The sequence below is a fragment of the Protopterus annectens genome, chromosome 1.part1 (assembly GCF_019279795.1).
Source record: "Protopterus annectens isolate FY-2018-M chromosome 1.part1, PAN1.0, whole genome shotgun sequence".
NCBI lineage: Eukaryota > Metazoa > Chordata > Ceratodontiformes > Protopteridae > Protopterus > Protopterus annectens.
In genome coordinates this window covers 463,719,638-463,742,892 of record NC_056726.1, presented here as the reverse complement: position 1 = coordinate 463,742,892, position 23,255 = coordinate 463,719,638, and the positions used below count along the sequence as shown (strand labels likewise).

General features: G+C 44.4%; 1 protein-coding gene across 6 annotated transcripts in view; it reads left to right on the top strand.

Moving 5' to 3' along the window:
- GALNT2 (polypeptide N-acetylgalactosaminyltransferase 2) overlaps nt 1–23,255 on the top strand; it is a 1,695,325-nt gene that overhangs the window by 1,261,358 nt on the left and 410,712 nt on the right. For all 6 annotated transcript variants that reach the window (XM_044076112.1, XM_044076089.1, XM_044076094.1 and 3 more), the window contains one exon: nt 4,112–4,195. In XM_044076112.1, coding sequence (XP_043932047.1) covers nt 4,112–4,195 — 84 coding nt within the window. The remainder of the gene's footprint in view (nt 1–4,111; nt 4,196–23,255) is intronic.

Below are 23,255 nucleotides of genomic sequence, written 5' to 3'. Positions count from 1 at the left end.
GGAATGCAAGGGCATAGCCTCACATCAGGAAGAAAGGCTCATAGCATTCCTGCACTGAGCATTTTAGTTAGTTTCTTTCTATGGATTTCTGTGCTAGTAAATCCTTTTATTTTACAGTGATTTTTTGTTTTATGATTTTTTATGTTTAGCATTTCGGGGATTTAATTTGTTTAAAGTACTGGACTTTTTTCCCACTTCTTTATGTTCTCTTATCTCCAAAGAACACATTTTCTGTAGATTGGACACTCAGAACTTCCCATTGTTGCCATTGTGACTCAGTTTATGGCTGAAAATGGTCTAAGGAAGACCAGCTTACCCAGTTAACACCCAAATAGAAAAAAAGAATAAGAGTCTCACAGCAGCTTCTCTGCCCTCTGTAAGGCCCTCTTGTATCCCATTTGGGGATTCAATAATGGCTCCCAGTTTGCAGTCATCTGCAAACTTTGTTAGCCAGAGTCCCTTAGTGTTGGCCTGTACGTCAGAGAAGTAGATGCCAAACAAGAGCGGTCCCAGGACTGAACGCTGAGGTACTCCACTTGTCTGGAGCTGGATTTGGAGCCGGCTACTTTTACAGTGTGGGTTCTGTCAGTAAGCCAGTTGGCAACCCATCGAGTGATGTAGGGATTAATGCCCAGCTTAGTAAGTCTGTCTATGATTCCAGAGTGGGGGATGGTGTCAAAGGCCTTGAGGTCCAGATAGGCTGTGTTGCCCACCTTACCCTTGTCCACGGCTCTGGAGACTGATTTGAAGAAGTCAGTCAGGTTCAGGAGACAAGATCGGCCCTTCACGAACCCAAACTGGGTGGGATCCAGTGTTTGAAGGTTGCCAATGTCTTTGTTTATAAGTTCCATGATAATACGTTCTATGGCCTTGCAGATCAGGCTCGTCAGACTGATGGGGCGGTAGTTCCTGGGATCCAAGGTGGATCCCTCCTTGTGGAGTGGGATAACTGTAACTGTGCGCCACTCAGTGGACGCGAAGCCTGAGGTGAGGCTATGATTAAACATGACACTTAGGTGAGGTGCCAGTTCATTTTGTAGTTCGTGTAATATACAGTCCGAGATGTCATCTGGTCCCATAGATGCTGTATTCTTAGCTTTGGATAGTGTGTTTTTTACCTGTGTGGTCGTTATTACCGGAATTTGGCAATCTTTTGGTATTGAGATGGGCCATTTAGGGGGTGGGGGGGGGGTGACGTTGGCACTGAATTGTTCTATCAGGATATTGGCAATATCCTTGGGATCAGTATATTTAATGCCATTCTGTTCTAGCTCAGAGCAGATCTGAGCATTGCCATTTAGATTTTTGACATAGTTATAGAATGCCTTGTGGTTGCTTTGGAATCTTTGGCAATTTTATTTTCATAACTAGCTTTGGAGGATTTTATGAGGGATCTCAGTTTCTTACCGAGGCTGTTAAGGGAGTTTTTTTTTCATCCTGGGATTTTCCTCTTTTCTGTAACAGTTTCTTCCTTTTGTTGTAAAGTTTGTTTATGGCAGGGGACCACTAGATTGCCTTCCTTTTTTTTTTTGGAGGAGAGCATCTTGGTTCTATTTGGGATGGCACAATTCATGCACGAGTGGATGTGCTTGTACAGTGCCTTAGTGCAGGATTCAGCAGTCGAACTTTCAGTTTCCGTCTGCATGGGTGTCAGGAAGTTTGTCACTTCTGACTTGAGTAGCATGAAGTTGGCTTTGGAGAAGTTTTTTATGGAGGTTACCTTACTTGGGGGTGGAGGTGGGATGTGGATGTTAAGGGTGATTAGCTTATGGTCAGACTTGACCAAAGAGGGGGTGACCATAGGTGTGGAGCAACGATTTCCCATGTTGGTAATGACCAGGTCTAGGATATTGGAGCCCCTGGTGGGACTATGGATTAGTTGATCCAGTGCATTGGAATTTATGAATTCCAAGAACTGTTGGGCAAAGGTGTTGGCACATGAGTAGTTTTCCCAGTTAATGGCAGGGTAGTTGAAATCACCCAGTATTAGGGTGTTTGGTTGTATCTTAATATTTTCCAGTATGTTTAGAAAGGTGTAGTAAGAATCTTGGGGCATGGTGGGGGATCTGTAGCAAGCTACAATTTGGATTGCAATCTTACCTAGTGTTAGTTGCACCTGGAGAATTTCAGACACATTGTGTTGGGCAACTAGCCTGGTGGTGTGAATATCCTTGGTGAATATGGACACTCGTCCACCTTTAGTGTTTTGGTCATGGTTTGGTGGCTGAAAAGTGTAGTAAGAGTTGAAGCCTGGTATTACACTCCTGTAAATGATCTCTGGAGCCTTGAACCAGGTCTCAGTTACTGCACAGATATCGATGTTCTCCATTTTTAGGAGTGCCTCGAGAGAGTGCATTTTGAGGTTTATACTTCTAGCATTGAGTAGCATTACCTTCAGAATTTGCATGCTTGTACCTGTTACGGTTATGGTTTTGTCCTTTGAACTTTGCCTAAAAAAGGCACTATAGGGGTGGCAAGAGCCTTAGCTAGTAACCTGAATCCCAGGGGCGACAGGTGCAGACCATTTCTGGCAAAGCATCGTGGTCTGTCGATCATGTCGTCCCAGGCAGATACTGGATCCTCTTTGAATGACACCAGAAGCTTAGCCAATTGTTGAAGTCAGTCATTTTGTCCTTATATTGTGGGCGAAGACAGGATGCTACTCGGGGCTAGGGTCATACCTGCCTGGGCCACATGATCCAAGAGCTCTTCCATGTCTCTTTTCATGTAGTCCAGGGAGGTACGTCTCACGTCATTCACTCCAACATGGACAATGACAGAGTCATATTTGTACTAGTTGTGGAGTGACTTGAGTGCATGCGTTATGTGGCGGATCCTGGCACCCAACAGGCAGCTGACTGTAATTTTCTCCTTGTTCAGCCTGGTGAGTGGGACATCAGTGTGCTTGACTATAGAGTCACCTATGACTAAAGTGTTAGATACGTTGTCTTGCCTTAGGGGCTGTTGCTGGGTGGCACGCTGGTGTTGTGAGCTGTGTGACATTTTGGTTGTGATTGGTGTTTGTTTACATTTCTGCTTCGGAGGTCCTTGTTGCTTGAAGTTATGGTCTCTTACTGTAGTGTTGCTCCTCTCTTAATCCAATAATGCTAATTTTGAGTTCTACATAGTCATTGCTATTATCCCTTACTGTATCTGGTGTTACAGCTATTCAACAGGAATCCTTTACCCTTTCAACCTCGTGGTCACCATCTCTTCCTTTTTCATTTTCACCAATCTCTTCACACAGTACATTTTATCTTGTTTAGCATGGATATTTGTTTAACTAAAGATATACAAATGATTTAAGTAACAAAAATTTTTCTGAAGCAGATATGGTGGCCCCATCAACAGGTTTGACATTATGATTTTTAGATTATCTGCAATGATGCATAATCTGTTCATATATGAGTTGTAACTTGCTGTTCTTCTTAGAGGCTTTGTGGATATAATAAATGAGTTACAAAAAAATGTCTAACTTGAATTGCATCAACCTTTCGTACTTCATCGGCATTTAACTTAATAGTGTTTTTGTAGGCAATGTGGCTTTGTAACACTAAAATAATAAGCCAAGAAAAAGCAAAATGTGTAGTCTTTGATGGTTTCATGCATCACCCAGCACATCAGTTGTTTCACTTTTGATTTATTAATTACTAGCTGTAAATAGATAAGTGAAACCTACATGTAAAAAGCCCACATAGGGATATGGTTATTAGAAGCTACTGCAGAATGTTGATATAAATGTAACAATTGGCTGTTTAGTTCTTTGCTCGGTACTCAAGTAGTCATTATGTTTTCATTGTGGTGTATAAAGGATGGAGTGGAAAGGAATTGGGCATAGGTCATTGTAATGTCTACAGTTTAAAGTTTTGATTTTAATTGAAAACAGCAAAAGTATATGCAGTTTAAAAAGTGCTTGTGTGTGAGCATCATGGTGTTTAGCTCTGAGTATGTAAAATAGGGTATGACAAGTACTTGGTGCAAGTGCTACATCCCTCAGTGGAAGAAACCAACATTTATTTTATTTAAGCTCCTTGTAAATATTAAACCCAACATTCTGACATTTTAAGTATGGAGTAGTTTGCAGATTATACTTTTCTTTTCTTTTCAACAGTATTCAGAGTCGTCTAGAATTAAGGAAGAACCTGAAGTGCAATTCTTTCAAGTGGTACCTTGAAAATGTCTACCCGGAACTAAGGTTGGGTTCTTTAGTTACATATGCTTTAGAACTTTATAAAAGGTCTTGCTTATTTTAGTGTTAGTATAGTATGATGTTCCTTTCCTTCTGAGTTTAATAGAGTATGTGATCTAGGGCTGTAGTTATGCGTTATATGTAAAGTGCAGATGTTGAGAGTATTATGAAAGTGTTGCTTCACTGTTAAGCTGCTTTTTTTCAGGATAAGGCATTCAAAACCAAGTGCAAAAGTTTCCTGCCATTGTTAAATCATTTGAAAGTGATCATGTTTTGTTTCTCTTGCTTTCCAGTTATTGGAATTGTAAATTGTGCATTATTTCAGTTAGTGGTTGTAGTGGTAATAGAGATAATTTCAGTTAAGACAAATAAAAGTGTGAGGTTTGCATGCACATTTCCAGGGGATCCGTTTTGTAAGTGTCAGCAGCGTCAGAATTACAACAAGCATTTTTCCAGTGCAAAATGAGTTGCTTTTGCTTTTGAAGGTAATGTGTTAGCCTGACATTTTCTTGTAAGGAGGTGTTGAAAAACTGATGTCCTTCTATTCCTATGTTGCAGTATTCATAGTGTGGGATTTCCCACCTCAGGCGACCCGACGTCGGCTCCTATACAAAAGCTTAAGCCTGGCTGCTGTAGGTGCGTGGGACATCACACGCAGGGCCATAAGCCAGGGACCATAAATGTGACGTCTGCACGCACAGAGCTTTTCAGCTGCAGACAACATTAGCTTCGACCACTTCGCTCCTACGACCGAAAACTTCAAAAGATAAGTACCCCGTTGGGGTTTTTCTCTCTTGCTTACACTTGAGCTTGGTTGCTGTAGATTTCCCTCTTAGCCGATGTCTGAGAAAAAGAGCAAATGTAATTGCGGGCGTCAGATACCGCACAAAGACTATCACGACCAGTGTATGTTTTGCTTAGGTAAGGAGCACGACCATAAGGCCTGCTCCATTTGTCAGTCTTTCATGCCAAACACTCTACGCAGCCACATGGCCGCACTAAGTTTGTATTTGAAAATCAAAGATTAAAACGCCTCACACTCAGGATGAATCCCGAGTTGGCTTTCCAAGCCGAACAACCAAGGAAGAAGGCCAAGGTTTCCAGGCCTACTCCTGATGTCGCTCAGCCGTCTGATGTCTCCCCGACTACCGATATAGGGGCCGAGAGACACCCGATTACTCTGTCAGCTTTGACAGTTCCTCTGGAAGAGGCCGTTACTGCAGCTATGGAGAAGCACGTCCACGGAGTCAATCCAGACACTGGCTACAACCGACCTCGAGGGGGGAGCCATTACTTGGTCGGTCGACCGAGACCTCTCCTACTCCAGCCCAGGCCTCTGTCTCTACGCCTACCCCTAAGCCCATGCCAACAAAGAAAAAAACAAAAAACTAAACGCTTGAGCCCTACGTCTCAAGGAACTCCAGATTGGCAGTTGTTTACGAATTCCTTAACGCAGGCCTTTATGGCCCTTAGGCCCACAGACCCTGAACATACCGACATTCCTGTGCTGTGCCCCAGGCCAGCCTCTGCTTCCTCCCTCTCTTTACCCAGTAATCAACAGGGAGAAGTCGAAGAAGAAGAGTCCTACTCCTCTTCTGAGGAATCAGTTTCCTATGTCTCTCAAATTGCTTCACCTGTGGATTATTACTCCCCAGATAAGGACTATATTGAAGGAGGTTCCCCACCAGAGGATATTACCTTTGGGGAAACTATTTCAAAAATGAAAGAGTACTTCAAGTGGGATACTACCTTAATGTCAGATACCCAGAAAAGATATTTTGAACTTTTGCAACTTGAGTCTCCCTCTCCTTCAGCTATTGCTCCTGTGCTTCCAGCCTTCCTGAATGCTTTTAACTCAGTTTCCAAGAATCCAGATTCTCAACCTCCTGAAAGGCTGAATAGGTTTTACCAAGTGCCTGATGATCAGAAGTTTCTGGTGAAACCTCCCCTGGCTGACCCAGCAATTATTGCTGTGTCTCCAGACAGACAGTCTGGACAATTACCTTCTGCTTCACTTTTGCCAACAGATAAGGACAGCAAAACCATGAACAGAATGGGTAAGAAGGTCTACACCTCCTCTACCCTGGCCTTCAGGGCTATGGGTTACTAAACCCACATGGTTAAATATGCCCTGGACCTGGTCTCCCAGGCTTCCACCTTGCTGGCTTCTACCCCAGACTGTCCAACCAAAGCTGACATTGCATCAAAACTGTCTCTAGCAACACAAGTAGCCAGACACACTCTATTAGGTGCAGTTATGATGCAGCAGAGGCCTCGGCCATGTCTGCTGCCTCTGCATTTGCTTTACGCAGATACTCCTGGCTTCGCCTACAACCTCTACCAGAGGATTTTAAATCCAAAATCATGGATGCTCCACTGGACCACAACCTTTTATTTGGAAAAAATTCAGCAGAACTTTTCAAAAACTTACAAGAGAAAAGCAAAGAACTGCAGGACATTACGCATCTGCTGGTGTCCCCCTTCCCTAGATATTACAGGAACTATCCAGCAAAACATCCTTTGTCAGAAGGATGCCCTCAGTGTCGCACCCTTCCTCCTCTAGGCCCTGTAGGGGATCCAGGAGGCAGCCTTACTCCAGACCCCCCAACTCTCAACCCCCCCCCCGAGCTCTCAGCCCCCAGCCAAACAGCCCTTTCCAGACAGAGGGGGGCCCCTCTTCAGCATAACTGTCCTGCTCAACTGGCTCTGTCCGCCTGCCTTACCCACTGCCTTCCCTTCTGGAAAACTATCACCTCAGATCTTTTTGTTCTTTCCGTCATTCAAAAAGGATATTTTCTATCCTGGAAGAAAGCCAACATCAAAAAAGAATTTCTTTCCCACCGAAAAATCAGCTTCATCTATTCACTCTCATTTTGAAAGAGCTCCTGACTTTAGGAACTATAGAACCAGTTTCCTCAGGACAGGAAAGACCAGGCTTCTTTTCCCGTCTTTTCTTAGTTCCAAAAAAGGATGACCTTTGGAGGCCAATCCTGGACTTATCCTATCTGAACCTGTTCTTAAAGGTTTCCTCCTTCAGGATGCTCTCAGTTCAACTCTCCTACCCCTCATCCCCTCCCAAACCTTCATGGTCACTCTGGACCTAAAGGATACTTACCTGCACATTCCTATCAGGCCCTCCCACAGGAAGAGTCTGCGCTTCACTGGCCACTGTTCACACACTCACAACCTTGCCCTGTGGCTCCCAAAGTTTTTACAAAGTGCTTGGCCCCAGCCTTTGCCTATTGCGAACCAAGGGAGTCCAAATTTACCCTTACCTGGACGACATTCTTCTGGCAGAATCAGAGTCTGCCCTACAAACTGATCTCAGGTTCACCATGTCTGTCCTTCACAACTTGGGATTCACCTTAAACCTTCAGAAATCCTCTCTTCTTCCTCGACAGGACAAAGTTTTTGTAGACTGCAGGATCAGAACAGACTTGATGTGATCCTTTCTCCCACCGGACAAAGTGCATTCTCTCTCCACCCATTTTCAAAGCCTACTTTCAGAATCTCATCCATCTGCAAGATAATTTCTGCAAGTCCTAGGTCTCATGGCGTCCACTATTCCCATGCTTCCATTAGCAAGGATGCACATGAGAAAATTCCAATGGTACCTAAAGAATGTGTGGTCTCAGAGCCAACATCCACTAGACAAACTTATTCCCCTTCTGCCCTGCTTAAAAAAGAGCTAAAGTGGTGGATTCCGAAAATCTTACAGAACCAGGGCATTCCTCTGCAATCCCCCCCACCACTCAATCCATGCACACAGATGCATCAGACCTAGGGTGGGGAGGCAACGTTACAGGACTTCAGGGTACAAACAACAGTGTTGGACCCCTGCCCTGCAAAAGCAACACATCAGTGTTGGAGAAATGACTGCTGTCTTGCTGGATCTAAAAGCTTTCTTTCCCATCTTGCAACCAGGACTGCTCCACATTGTGACAGCCAACATAACTGTCATGTGGTACCTCAACAAACAAGGAGGGATAAAGGCATACCAGTTATGCTGGATAACCCTACAAGTCTGGGATCTGGCAGCCAACCGCAACCTTTTCCTGCAGGCCTCTTACATCCCCTCTCAGGAAACCAAACAAGCGGACTTGCTCAGCAGAACATCCTCTCTACAACACGAATGGATGTTGCACAGGGATACCTTCCTAGACATTGTCCACCAGTGGGGCTCACCTCAAGTGGATCTGTTTGCCTCCCCCCAGAACAGGCAACTTAACAAATTCTGCACCAAGGATCACACTCCACTAGCCTGGAGAGTAAATGCCTTCAGCTTTCCATGAAAGTGAATGTTCATGTACGCCTTTCCTCCCTTCCCTCTAATACAAAAGGTCCTTCTGAAAATCAAGAAGGAACAACCAAAAATCTTGCTGGTGACTCCCTGTTGGCCAAGGCAACACTGGTTCCCCCGTCTTCATTCCCTAGCCAAGGGCAGTCACCACAAGTTTAACCCCACAAAGTGGACCTACTAATGCAACAAAAGGGATCTCTCATTCACACCCAGCTATTTTTGCTGCACCTAACTCTTTGGGTGATCAACTTCTGATCCCTTTCAGACAATACTACTCAGACGACGTGCTCTCAGTCCTGAGGGAGGCCAGCAAACCAACTACTAGAACAAAATATTTGACTAAATGGCAGAGATTCTCAAAATGGTGTTCCCTTAAGGACAGGGACCCTTTTCAGGTGGATCCCTCACTTGTCCTTACCTATATACGTGAGCTCATTAAGGAAGGACTAGCATATTTTTCGGTGAAAGTCCACCTTTCTGCTATTTTATAGGTTCATAGGTAGGTACTAGGCTATCTGCCTGAGGGCATTTATAAGCCTAGCCAGAGTGTGTCAGCTTTTGCCTCCCCATTGATTAATTAACTGAGCCTCTGTCAAGAAGAGCCAATGAAGTGATCCCAGGGGTGTATTTTCTGTTACCCATCCACTCGTCAAGGTTTCTCTTAGAGTGTTAGTGAGGGGCTGTGCCTAATGTAGTTAGGAATTTTGTTCCAGAACATGGGGAGTCTCTGTGACATGAATCTATCCCACCAGCATGTTCTGTTTATTGTTGTGGTGAGGTTTAGCTCACTAGAGCGAGTGGCTCGCAGTGACTTGGATTTCTTTAGGTGGAGCATGTCCATCAATGCTGAGTTGGACATGGTTTTGTAAGTCAGGCAGAGATCACCTCTGAGTAAGCGATTTGCCACTGAGTACATCTGGAGATGTTCATCGTGTTACACTGCTGCAGTCATTACACTTGGGTTATCCTGCCGTCAGGCGGTCCCACAGTCGTCCAGAGTTCCAAAGTCTTGGTCCGGCGTCGGTTGCTGTCGCTTCTTCCCTGACGTCAGTGTGCCAGAGGTATATAAGATGCATCCGACGCCATTTTCTTCAGTCTTTCTTGCCGCGTGGTGCCCAAAGCAGAAGCAGTTTGCAAGTGCCGGTCGGCTGACTCCTGAGATTTTCTAAGTCGAATTTCAGATCCAAAGTCTTCAATAAAGCTAAGTACCCCATTGGGGAAACTTTTTTCTTGCCTCAGACCGATGTCACAAAAAGTTAATAATTGTATTTCTTGTGGGAAGCAAATACCTCATAAGGACTTCCACTCTTACTGTATTCCATGCCTAGGGCCCTGATCATGACGTCACTAGTTGTCGGTTTTGTGCTAAATTTAACAAACGCACTATAAAACAACGTTTTGATTTTGCTTTGCACTACTTTGGCCGAAGGTTCATTTATACTATGCCGTCGGATCAACCGACGACCACAATTCTGAAAAAAAACAAAAGACAAGGAAAAGGACAGGCACCCAAGGTCCAAAACTGAAGACGAAACCTCTTCTAGGCCAGTCGCCGGTTCGCCGGTTCTCAGTGAGACGCTTTCGCAGCCCCTGACACCCGCTACCTCAGAGCCACAGGCCGCCTCCGACTCCCACATGGAGACAACTAGGCCTCTGGAAACTCAAGGTATTGGCCTACGGAAACTAATCCCTCAGATGGGTCCGGAGCCGCTGAGCAGGCATCGGCTTCTGAGGATGTTTTCAGACCTTCACAACTTACCATTAAAACAACAGCCAAGACAAAAGTACCATTAAAGACAAAGAAACAAGTACAGCATTCTCCTGGACAGTCCTCCATGCCTAAGAAACAGATGCTTAAAATGGCCGAAGACCTCATTACTCTAATCAGGGGTTCCCATCCCCCTCCTGAGAAAAGGCCTAGGCAGGATACAGACTATGATTTTTGATCAGGTTTCCATTTCCTCTGATTCCTCTTTAGACCAGGGATACTCTCTACCCCCCTATGAGGACTCCGATGCTGAAGAATCTATCCCTTCAGCCTCTCCTCCTGAGGATTATTCTTTTGGGGAAACTTTACATACCATGAGGGAGCATTTCCATTGGGAAAGTCAGGATTATTCAGAATCCAAGAAAAGGCTCAGGGATTTCCTTTTATTGCCTCAGCACAGGCCCCTGGCTATTCCGCCTGTGCTAGATATTGTGGATGATGTTTTCTCTGAATCCAGCTTCTCTCCTGATTCTTTGCCCCCTACACCAGCCAAGCCAGATAGGTATTATAGAGTCCCTGACTCTCACAAGTTTCTTTATAAAAACCCTTCTGCTGATCCAGAAACTATTTCCCAGGGTCCAAAAGGGGTTAAGGCTTCCATTGCAAAAAATCCAGTACCCTCTGACAGAGATTCTAGAGCATTGGATAGATGGGGGGAGAAAGTTTACACTTTTGCAACTTTAGCAGTAAGGGCTTTAAATTGCTAGTCTCACATGCTTAAGTACCAACAATATTTAATGGCTCAGTTAAAACAGAAAATGCTTGCAAGCTCAGAAGCTCCTGATTGTAAAAAAATGCAGGATTTATTGCATGCAGTTGAACAGGTGGGAAAACATACTCTGCAATGTGGTTTTGATTCTTTAGAGGCCTCTTGTAGGGCCGCAGTTACAGGTTCTGTGATTCGAAGACATGCTTGGTTAAAAGAACAGAGTTTACCTAATCATGTTAAGGCAAAATTATTGGATGCTCCTTTACAGCATGATACCTTGTTTGGTGTTAAGGCAGAAGAGGTGTTAAAGAAAATGGAGGATAAAGCTAAATCTATGCAAACAGTCAAAGATTTCTTACAGGTACAGCCACCTCGATTTAGCAGAAATTGGCCAACAAAGAATTGGTCCATTCCAGTGTCAGACAGGCCACAGAGAGGCAGATACAGGCGCCCAAGAGGCAGATCTCAACCCCAAGGCTCTAACAGACAATGACAGTGGGGCACCTCTACCCCAAAAGGAGGTGAGGACAAGTCTCAACCTTACAGGAAACAGCCCAATGACTTCCCCCTTCATACGCCAAGCACTTCTTTTGGCAGTCCCCTTAGGGGGAAAACTAGCACTTTTTTCTCAAAACTGGCAAACAATCACCCAGGACAAATTGGTTCTGAATATTGTGTCTCAAGGTTACAGGTTCAACTTTCACACTTTACCAAGGCTAAAAGGAATGCCAGACCTGCCACAAAATCAATGGGCAGAGGCACACAAACAAATTTCAGCCCTCATGGACATGAGAGCTATTCAAAAAGTACCACAACAGGAACAAGGACAAGGATTTTACTCAAGACTCTTCCTGGTCCCAAGAAAGGACAAGGCCTGGAGACCCATGCTAGACCTTTCAACTCTAAATACTTACCTGGATATTCTGAAATTCAAAATGTTGACACTACAGCAGCTTCTTCCCATGCTGGGCAAGAAGGCTTGGCTTGTTACTCTGGACCTCAAAGAGGCATACCTGCATGTCCCTGTCAGACAAAATTGCAGAAGATCCCTCAGATTCAAAGCTGGTACAATGCACTACCAATTCTCTGCACTGCCCTTTGGCTTATCTACTGCGCCCAGGGTCTTTACAAAGTGCCTGGCACCAGTAATTGCATTTTGCAGACAAAAAGGAATTCAAATATATCCATACCTGGACAACTGCCTCATTCAAGCAGAGACAAAGGACATTATTCTAAAGCATCTGGCGTTTGTAAAAAGGTTGCTAATTTCTCTAGGGTACACAGTAAACGAAAAGTCAAAACTAGTGCCCTCACAACAGATTATATTCCTGGGTGCCAGCTTAAATACAACGGCCCAGATGGCTTATCTCACACCAGACAAACAAGTTCAACTAACTCAATATTTTCAATTACTGGCAAAAAAAATCCCATCTCCCTGCAAGAAAAATTCTGCAGGCCCTGGGATTCATGGCATCCTGCATACTACTAATACCATATGCCAGACTGCATATGAGGAAATTACAGTGATACCTAAAAAGTGTTTGGACTCAACACTCTCACAGTTTAGAAGCAGTAATACCAATGATTCCCTGCCTACAACAGGAGTTTCGATGGTGGGCACAGGCATGTCACCTAAACAAGGGTCAGCCTTTTACTCTACCCACAGCCAGGCAGACTCTAATAACAGATGCTTCGGATTACACCTGGGGAGCACACATGGCAGGAAAATGCATTCAGGGCAAGTGGACCACAGACCAAATGCATCTTCACATCAATCAAAAAGAGATTTTGGCTGTTCAAAATGCCCTAACAGCTTTCAAGGACCTTCTGCATCCAGGACAATTATTATTAAAGACAGAACACCACAGTAATGTGGTACATAAACAAGCAAGGGGGCACTCATTCTTATCCCCTATGCAGGCAAGCCATGACCTTGTGGAACACAGCTCTAACATATCAAGTTCATCTGCAAGCACAATTCCTGCCAGGAAAGAAAAATACTCTGACAGACGATCTAAACAGAAATATCATGGACCCTCACGAATGGAAATTGAATCCACAAATCTTCAGCATGGTAACGCAAAAATGGGGATGCCCAGACATAGATCTTTTTGCCTCCCCACTGAATTGCCACCTACAAAAATTCTGCAGAGGGACTTATCACACACAAGCATGGAAAGTGGATGCTGTCTCGTTCAGCTGGAAAAACCTAAAAGTTTATGCCTTCCCACCACTGCCTCTCCTTTCAAGGGTACTCCTAAAAGCCAGACAAGAAAAACCATAGATGATCCTGATTGCTCCAGACTGGCCACTCCAGCACTGGTACCCAATCTTAAAGAACTTAACTCAAGGCCCACCATGGATTTTGCCTCAAATTCCACACCTTCTGACTCAACAAAACAATCAAATCCTGCACGGTCAGCTCAAAACCCTAAACCTGGCTGCATGTCAGATTCATTAGTCAAACAGCCAACACCTCTCTCTAAAGCGGTTATGGATGTCATTTTGGAGGCCAGGAGGCCTAGCACCAGTGAAGCTTATTCAGAAAAATGGAAGAGATTCTGCGCCTGGAACCAGGCTCAAAGCCTAGACCCTCTTGTCCCAAACATTCCTCAGATTTTACAATACGTAACTGAGATGCTGGACAAAGGCCTATCCTTCTCATCAATTAAGATCCACGCCTCTGGCATTTCAGCACATTACAACATGGATCCTCCTTTATTCTCTCATCCCTTGCTAAAGCAGTACCTCAGAGGGGCTAAAAACATAAGACCGCCCCGGAGAGCACCAACACCAACTTGGGACCTCAATTTCGTTTTGGAAAAACTGACCCTGCCACCTTTTGAGCCAGCCAATACAGCCGATCTCAAATTTTTATCATGGAAAACGGCTCTTCTCCTAGCAGTAACTTCAGCATGAAGAGTCTCAGAGCTACAGGCATTAATGGCAGTGGAACCTTTTATAATTTTTCATCAGGACAGGGTTTCTTTAAGGACAAACCCTACCTTTATGCCAAAGGTGGTATCTAGTGTGGCTCTTAACCAAACTATCCATTTGCCAACTTTTTATCCAAGCCCCCAGAATAAAGGGGAGAAACGTCTGCACTCTTTGGACATGCACAGGCAGCTACGCTTCTACTTGGACAAAACAAAAGCTTTCAGGAAAACTGAGCAACTGTTTGTAGCATATGCTACCAGATCACAGGGCAAGGCTATCTCAAAGCAGGCTATCTCCAAATGGATAGGACACTGTATTCGTTACTGCTACACACAGCATGGAAAATCAGTCCCTAATAACATTAGGCCACATTCCACCAGGGCAACAGCCACTTCAACAGCCTTTCTCAGAGGAGTACCTACCAAGGAAATTTTGGAGGCTGCAACTTGGAGTTCAGTGCACACCTTTACCAAGCATTACCACTTCCCTCTTTACTCTAAATCCAGAGCAGGATTTGCCACTGCAGTTCTGCAGGGCCTCCTAGCCAATCCTAACTCTTTATAGACCAGGCACCCAACCTTAGCTTTGGGATTCTACCCAGGTGTAATGACTGCAGCAGTGTAACATGATGAACATAGTACAGTTTTGTACCTACCATAAATGTAGATGTTCTCACCTCCTTGAGAAGCTACTACCCAATTCTCCTGGATAGACCAAAATAAGGTTGTTGCTTACTGGAACCTGGCATTATCATTTCCGTAACTTAAGTGAAAAATATATCCCTCCAAAGTGCTTCTTTACTGTAAGCACTGGCAGTAATTTCACTCACCTAGTGCTGGCTCTAAGACCTTGAGAACTCCGGGCGGTGTATGCCCCGCTCCGCCGCTCGGGCTCCGCTCCCCTCCCTGCCCCCTTATCCCACCCGCCCCCAGTACCTCTACATTTATAGGAATAGATAACCCCTCCCAAGTACCCCTCTGCAAACTATACGCCCCTCAATTTCCTCCTTACTCCTCCCACTTCTAGGTCCTCCCACAATTCCAAAGATAAAACTAAAGCCTTTTCCCTTCCTAGTACACTTTCCACCCTTACACCATGGCCAAATTCCCCTATTCTACAACCCTCCTCTCAACGACCCTACTACTCCTTTTTGCCTATTTTTTAACAAAGTATGAAAACCAAACTCTTATAGGATTCTCCCATCCTAAGCGCTACACCAACTGCCATCCTAATCTTTCGGCCATATCTGTCCCACCAACGCCTAACACTATTAAAACAAAATCCCCCAATTTAGCCCAACTCACCCTCCGTCACACTAAAATTTCAAATAATAAAAATCACCTCAAATTACTATTCAAACTACAAAGACTACTAATTTACCTGAAAAATAGTATTACCATTTATGGCGATATCCACCCCAACCCAGGTCCCCCTAATGTCTTAGACTCTAACCCATCTAAATTTGTTCGCAACTCTACTGACTCCCTTCTAGTACTACACCTGAACCTAAGAAGCATTAACAACAAGGTGCACAACCTGCACGCTATGTTAGCTACTCATTCCCCTGACATTATGTGTCTAACTGAAACATGGCTAAAACCCACCACTAAGGACGAAGAGATCCTCCCTCCCGGGTATAATATCTTTAGGGCCGACCGTGTAAAGAAACGGGGTGGAGGTATAGCTGTTATGTTCAGGAATACTCTGAATATCATTAAGAACCCAACACAACCTCCTATAATCTCTAACTTAGAACTTATTGCCCTAAAGCTATGCTTAAACACTCAAAAATGCATCAACCTCATAGTTATTTATATCCCACCAGGGAATAACATAGAAAATCTCGAGCAAACACTGTCCTGGCTAGCCACTAGTTACCCACAAGAAACCATAGTACTTGGGGATGTCAATATAGACTGGTCCCTCTGTTCTTCCCATACAACCCCACAACCTATTAACCTACATGGCTTTTCCCAAAATATACCATGTCCAACCAGACTGGGCAATACTCTCCAAAAAGAAACCACCATCGATTGGATCCTTACCAATAAAGATTCAATTAACTATACCACTGGGACCCTTCCCAATGACCTCAGCGACCACCTAATTACCTATATTATTAAACATAAATGCCCAACTTCCAACCCCCCCCTCTATAGATTAATTAGAAACAAAAAGAACTTTGTCCCACAATTATTCCTTGCAGACCTAAAATCCTGCAACTGGTCCATTTTAAAATCTCTACCCCTAGAAGAGAGTGTTTCCCACTTCAACGATACATTCCTAAGGATACTAGAAACACATGCCCCGAATAGACTAATCAGATCCAAAATACGTATAGCACCTTGGTTAACTAGAGAAACCAAAAACAAAATGAAACTTGGAGACCAGGCCTGGGACAAATGGAGAGCCACTAAAACCCCCCAAGATCGCATAATATTTCAACAGCTAAGAAACACTACCAAATCAGCCACTACCCAGGACAAAAAACAATACTTCTGCCACCTCCAGAATAAACACCAGAACAATCCAAAGAAGTTCTGGTTAGGATTTAACAATCTCCTTCACCCAGGTAAAACTACCACCCCAACCCCTGAGAAGCACATCGGGAAAGATGCAGAGGCAGTAGCCAACACCTTTAACTCCTTCTTCACCAATACTATCCAATCCCTTGCTAGCCAACTAACCTCCACTGCTCCACCTTCCTCCAAATCTCATGAAGCTGCCCACATCTCCTTTAACCTAAACCCTGTCTCTTCCTCCTATATTTGTTCCCTCTTAAAAAAACTGAAACCAACCACCCTGGCGGCTGATCACCTCCCAGCGGAATATTTACAAATAGCATCTGAAGTCATCGCCTACCCTATATCCATCTTGATCAACAGAACTATTACTGAAGCCACTATTCCCTCTTCTTGGAAGATTTCTTATATCATCCCTCTACATAAAGGAGGCACCTCCACTGAAATATCTAACTACAGACCAATAGCAATCCTGTCTCCAATAGCGAAAATTATGGAAAGATGTGTTCACAAACAACTCCTTCACTACTTAACCCTCAATCGTCTCTTATCTAACTCCCAACATGGTTTCCGCCCCCACCATAGTACTACTACTGCCCTCCTTTCCTTTATTGACTCCATTAATAACAATCGTAACAACAAACTAATATCCTCCGCCCTCTTTCTTGACCTATCGAAAGCGTTCGACATGGTCAATCACCAACTCCTACTTAATACCCTAGAAAGTCTATACCTTAGCACCCCTGCACTAAGCTGGTTTAAGGCGTACCTCACGGGTAGGCAACAAGCTGTCCTGTGGCAAGACAAACTATCAGACCTGCTCTCAAACACCATCGGTGTTCCTCAGGGCTCTATTCTTGGTCCCCTTCTCTTTTCCATCTTCATAAACAACCTGCACTCAGTCATCCCTAAATCCACCTGCATACAATATGCTGATGACTCCACCCTGATCTGCTCCGCTGTCTCCCTTTTAGAACTCCAAACTACTACTCAACTCTGTTTTACTTTAGTTGAGAAATGGTTCACTGACTTGAAACTCCTACTTAACCCAACAAAAACTAAATTACTCCTATTCTTCCCGAACGCCAATACACCCTTGGCAATGAACTCCCAAATACTAACATTATTCCTTTTCATATTAAATCCATACGCGGAACCATCATAGCCCCTGTTGCCAGTACCAAATTACTAGGTGTTACCATTGACTACAAGCTAAAATTTGACATCCACATAACCCAAACCATCAAATCGGTTAACAAAAAACTTGGATCCATGTACAGAATAAAAAACTTCTTAACCCCCTTGACCAAACTAACTATTGCCTGCACGCATCTCCTCTCCACCTTACTATATGCATCCCCAGTCTTTTCCTTCCTCAATAAATGTGAACTTAACATGCTCTCTCTTGCTTATAACCATATTGCTAGGTTTATAACAGGTTCCCCATATCGCACCCACCACTGCCTTAACCTTAGGAAACTCGGTTGGTTGGAACTACCCAATCTTCTCAAACTTAATCAACTCACCGAAGCCTTTAAAATAATCCACTATCCCGACAGAACTCCCTCACTGTGTAGTATTTTGACCCCCTACTCCAACCTTAACTCCCTTAGATCAGCTAATAACGTCCAGATCTTAACAACTAAAGCTAAGAACTCTGGTGGTGATGCCCTGTACGCCAACTCCATTGGAAAGCCCTGGAACTCCCTGCCAAACACCCTTAGACTCATGACCTCACATCAACAGTTCAAAAACAACCTCAAAAGCCATCTTAAGCTACAATGGCTATGCCCATGCACAGAACCCGACTAACTTATCTAATCTCCTGTACTCATAATTTGCCCTGATAAGCTAGTTCTTAGACCATTATTCTCACTGTGTTTATCCTATAACACTACTTTGTTTAAACTGCAGCTTTGCTACTTGTGCATATATTAAGTCTCTGTTATTTCCTATTCTTATATTGTAAATGTAACTTGCTCTCATCATGTATTACTTTTATGTTGGAGCTTTTCTCCCCGGGCCTCTACTGAAAAGGGATATGTATCCAGCTGGACTAGCCCGGTCAACAAATGTAAAATAAATAATAAATAAATAAATAATATGTTCGAGTGTTCACACTGCTGCAGTCCAGGATGTTCATCGTGCATACAGCTGCAGTAATCACAGAAGGGTTCTCTGCCGTCAGGCGGTCCCTCGGTCGGCAGAATTCCAAAGTCTTGGTCCGGCGTCGGTTGTTGTCGCTTTCTCTTCTGACGTCAGTGAGGCCAGAGTATATAAGACACAGCCGACGCCATGTTCTCCAGTCTTTTTTGCCGCGCGGTTCCCGAAGCAAAAGCACTTCGCAAGTGCCAGTCAGCCAGCTCCTGAATTACGAAAATTTTGGAAACCGAAGTCTTCATTAAAGCTAAGTACCCCGTTGGGGAACCTTTTCTTGCCTCAGACCGATGTCAGAAAAAGTTAATAATTGTATTTCTTGTGGGAAGCAAATACCGCATAAGGATTTCCATTCCCTCTGCATACCTTGTTTAGGCCCAGACCACGACGTCTCGAGCTGTCGCTTTTGCGCTACCTTCAATAAACGCACTATTAAGCGTCGGGCAGAGTTCGCCCAACACTATTTTGGTAAAGCTTTCGATTATAAGATGTCGTCGGACTCTCCGACTACCGTTTTGTCCAAAAAACGCAAGGAGAAGGACCAACATGCGAGGCCCGCGGTCCCCGCCAACACCACGCCAAAACAGGCTACACGTGGTCCGGTTCTCAGCGAGACGCCTTTGCAGTCCCTGATTACCGACGACACTCCTTTGGCGGTGTCCTCTACCCGAGACCGCTGGGACCTCGGCCCTTTCCCAGACTACAACCACCGAAGCCTTTGCTAATGTTGAGCCTACTAATGTGGACAGGTCCACCTCCACCCATGGTGTCTTTAGACCCTCATCTTCTTTTTCTATTAAGGCCTTTACTAAATCCAAAGCAGCCAGGCATCCCAAGAGGCTTGTTGCACAGGGCCCATCCCCAGGCCCCATGCCTAAAAAACAGATGCTTAAAATGGCTGAGGATTTAATTACTCTTATCAGAGGTTCTCAACCCCCTCCAGACAAGAGACCCAGAGTGGAGGAAGATTCTCCCTCTTCTGATCAGGGATCCATTTTATCAGAACATTCTGATGTAGAGGAACACTCTTACTCCCCTTTTGAGGATTCGGATGCAGAGCAGTCCATCCCTTCTGTATCCCCTCCTGAGGATTTTTCCTTTGGGGAAACCTTGCACACCTTGAGGGAACACTTCCATTGGGAAGGCCAAGACTTTTCAGATTCTAAGAAAAGACTTAGGGAATTTCTTTTGTTACCTCAACACAGACCTCTGGCGATACCCCCTGTTTTGGACATACTTGATGATGTTTATTCGGAGGCTTGCCTTAACCCGGATTCTCTGCCTCCTGCACCAGTCAAACCTGATAGGTACTACAGAGTACCTAACTCTCACCAATTTCTCTTCAAAAGCCATAATGCTGACCCTGAAACCATTTCACAAGGCCCCAAGGGATTGAAGGCCTCCACTGCCAAGAACCCTCTTCCTGCAGAAAGAAAGAGAGTCAAGGTCTTTAGAAAGGTGGGGAAAAAAGGTATATACCTCCGCCACCCTAGCCATGAGGGCCTTAAATTGTCAGTTTCATATGCTTAAATATCAACAGTTCCTGTTGTCACAATTAAGGAATAAAATGTCTCAACCTGAACAACCAGATTTGAAGGAGTTACAGGATATGATGCATAGTGCAGAGCAAGTGGGTAAACATACTTTACAATGTGGTTATGATGCCCTAGAGGCTGCTACAGGATCAGTCATTCGCAGACATGCCTGGCTTAGAGAACAAAACTTGCCTGATCATGTGAAAGCTAAACTTCTAGATGCTCCTTTACAAAAGGATGTGCTGTTTGGTACTAATGCTGAGGAGATACTTCGGAAAATGGAGGAAAAAGCCAAATCTATGCAAACTGTCAAAGCCTTTTTACAGGTCAAACCTCCACGCTTTAGCAGAAATTGGCCTTCAAAAAACTGGTCCTTTCCAGCCACTGACAAGCCCCAAAGAGGTAGATACAGGCGCACAAGGGGCAGAGGGCAATCACAAGGATCATATAGAGGCCGACAATGGCAAACTCCAGCACCAAGAGGTGGCGAGGACAGTGCACAACAATACAGGAAGCAAACCCAATGACTCCCTCATTTCCATGCCAAGCATGTCTCAGCTGGCAGCACCTTTGGGAGGAAAGCTAGCATTATTTGCAGGCAATTGGCATATTGTCACAACAGACAAATGGATCCTGGACATTATAAACAGAGGCTACAAATTTCAATTTCACACACTTCCAAAAATGAGAGGCATGCCAAACCTGCCACTGAATCAAAGGGCAGAGGCACAACTACAAATTTCAAAGCTCATAAGCATGAGAGCTATTGAAGAGGTACCTACTCACGAACAAGGTCAAGGTTTCTATTCAAGACTTTTTCTGGTACCAAGGAAAGGAACCGACTGGAGACCCATTTTGGACTTATCCATCCTAAACACATTTCTACTCGTACCAAAATTCTAGATGCTCACATTACAGCAACTTCTTCCCATGCTGGGCAAGGGGTTTTGGCTGGTAACATTGGACCTCAAGGAGGCATACCTGCATGTCCCAATCAGACAAAGCTGCAGAAGATACCTCAGAATTCTTGCAGGTTCAATCCACTATCAATTCTCTGCATTGCCCTTTGGCTTATCTACTGCACCCAGAGTATTCACAAAGTGCCTGGCATCAGTGATTGCCTACTGCAGACTTCAAGGGATACAAATTTACCCTTATTTGGATGACTGCCTGATCCAAGCGGACAGCAAGCACATACTTCTGGAACATCTGGCATATGTGACACGGTTAATGCATGCCCTGGGATACACAATCAACAAAGAGAAATCAAGGCTAACACCATCTCAGAAAATAATTTTCCTGGGTGCCAACTTGGACACAAACACCCAGATGGCCTACCTTATGCCAGAAAAACAGGGGCAACTATCTCAGTACTTCAAAACACAAGAAAAAAGTACCAGGCTTACTGCAAGGAAAATCCTGCAGGCTCTGGGATTCATGGCATCTTGCATTCTTTTAATCCCATGTGCAAAGCTGCATATGAGGAAACTTCAGTGGTACCTAAAAAACCTATGGTCTCAACACAGTCACAGTTTGGAAACAATAATACCAATAATCCCATGTTTGCAAAAGGAATTTCTATGGTGGGCCCAAGCATGTCAAGCAAACACAGGCCTCCCATTCTGCAAGCCTCAAGCAAAGCAAGTTATCACAACAGACGCCTCAGATTACGCCTGGGGGGCGCACATGACGGACAGGTGCATCCAGGGCAAATGGTCCCAAAAGAAAAAGCACCTTCACATCAATCAAAAGAAATGCTAGCAGTAATAAATGCAATTACAGCTTTCAAGGACTTCCTGCATCCAGGACAATTACTAATAAGAACAGACAACACCACAGTAATGTGGTACATAAACAAACAAGGAGGAACACATTCATACCCCTTGTGCAGACTAGCCATGACTCTTTGGAACTTGGCTCTGGAATGGCAAATCGAACTTCAAGCACAGTACCTGCCAGGATTGGAAAACACGCTGGCAGACAATTTAAGCAGAAATATGACAGATCCACACGAATGGAAGTTACATCCTCAGGAGTTTACAGAAATAATCCAAGCGTGGGGGAGACCAGACATAGATCTTTTTGCCTCCCACAGGAATCATCAATTGGAAAAGTTTTGTTCGAGGACCTTTCATACAAAGGTCTGGAGAGTGGACGCCCTTTCATTCAGTTGGACAGCATGGACAGTTTATGCATTTCCACCTCTGCCTCTTCTGCCCAAGGTGCTTTTGAAAGCAAGAGCAGACAGACCGAAGATGATACTGATTGCTCCAGATTGGCCAAGGCAACACTGGTACCCAGTGCTGAGGAGTCTAACACATACTCCCCCCTGGTCCCTGCCTCTAATGCCTTTACTGCTGACTCAGCACAGCTACAAAACTCTTCACAGTCAGCTGAAAACACTCAATCTCTCTGCATGGAAAATCCCTTAACACCACAACAGACCCTACTCTCCAAGGAGGTGCAGGATGTCATTTTGGAGGCCAGAAGGCCATCTACTAGAAAAGCTTACTCCGCAAAATGGAAGCGGTTTTGTTCTTGGAATGAGAAAAAAGGCCAGGACCCTAGAAAACTGAACTTGCCTCAGCTATTACAGTACCTAGCTGAACTGCTGAACAGTGGACTTTCATTTTCTTCCATAAAAATCCATGCCTCAGCCATTTCTGCAGAATTCAACACGATCCCCCTTTATTTTCTCACCCACTCTTACGACAGTTCCTCAGAGGGGCTAAGAATATAAAACCACCAAGGAGACAACCAATACCAGCCTGGGATCTTAATTACATACTAGAAAAGTTAACATTGCCTCCTTTTGAACCAGCTGCCTCAACAGATTTGCAATATTTGTCCTGGAAAACTGCCTTCCTTCTGGCTATCACTTCAGCTCGTAGAGTTTCGGAACTACAGGCCCTCATGGCGGTGCAGCCCTTTTTCATTTTCCATCAGGACAGGGTTGCCCTTCGTACCAACCCATCATTTATGCCTAAAGTGGTATCCAGGGTAGCCTTAAATCAAGCCATACACCTTCCTACCTTTTACCCCAATCCTCAAAACAAAGGGGAAAGGCTACTACATTCTTTAGACATCCATAGGCAGCTACGTTACTATTTGGACAGAACAAAGTCCTTCAGGAAATCA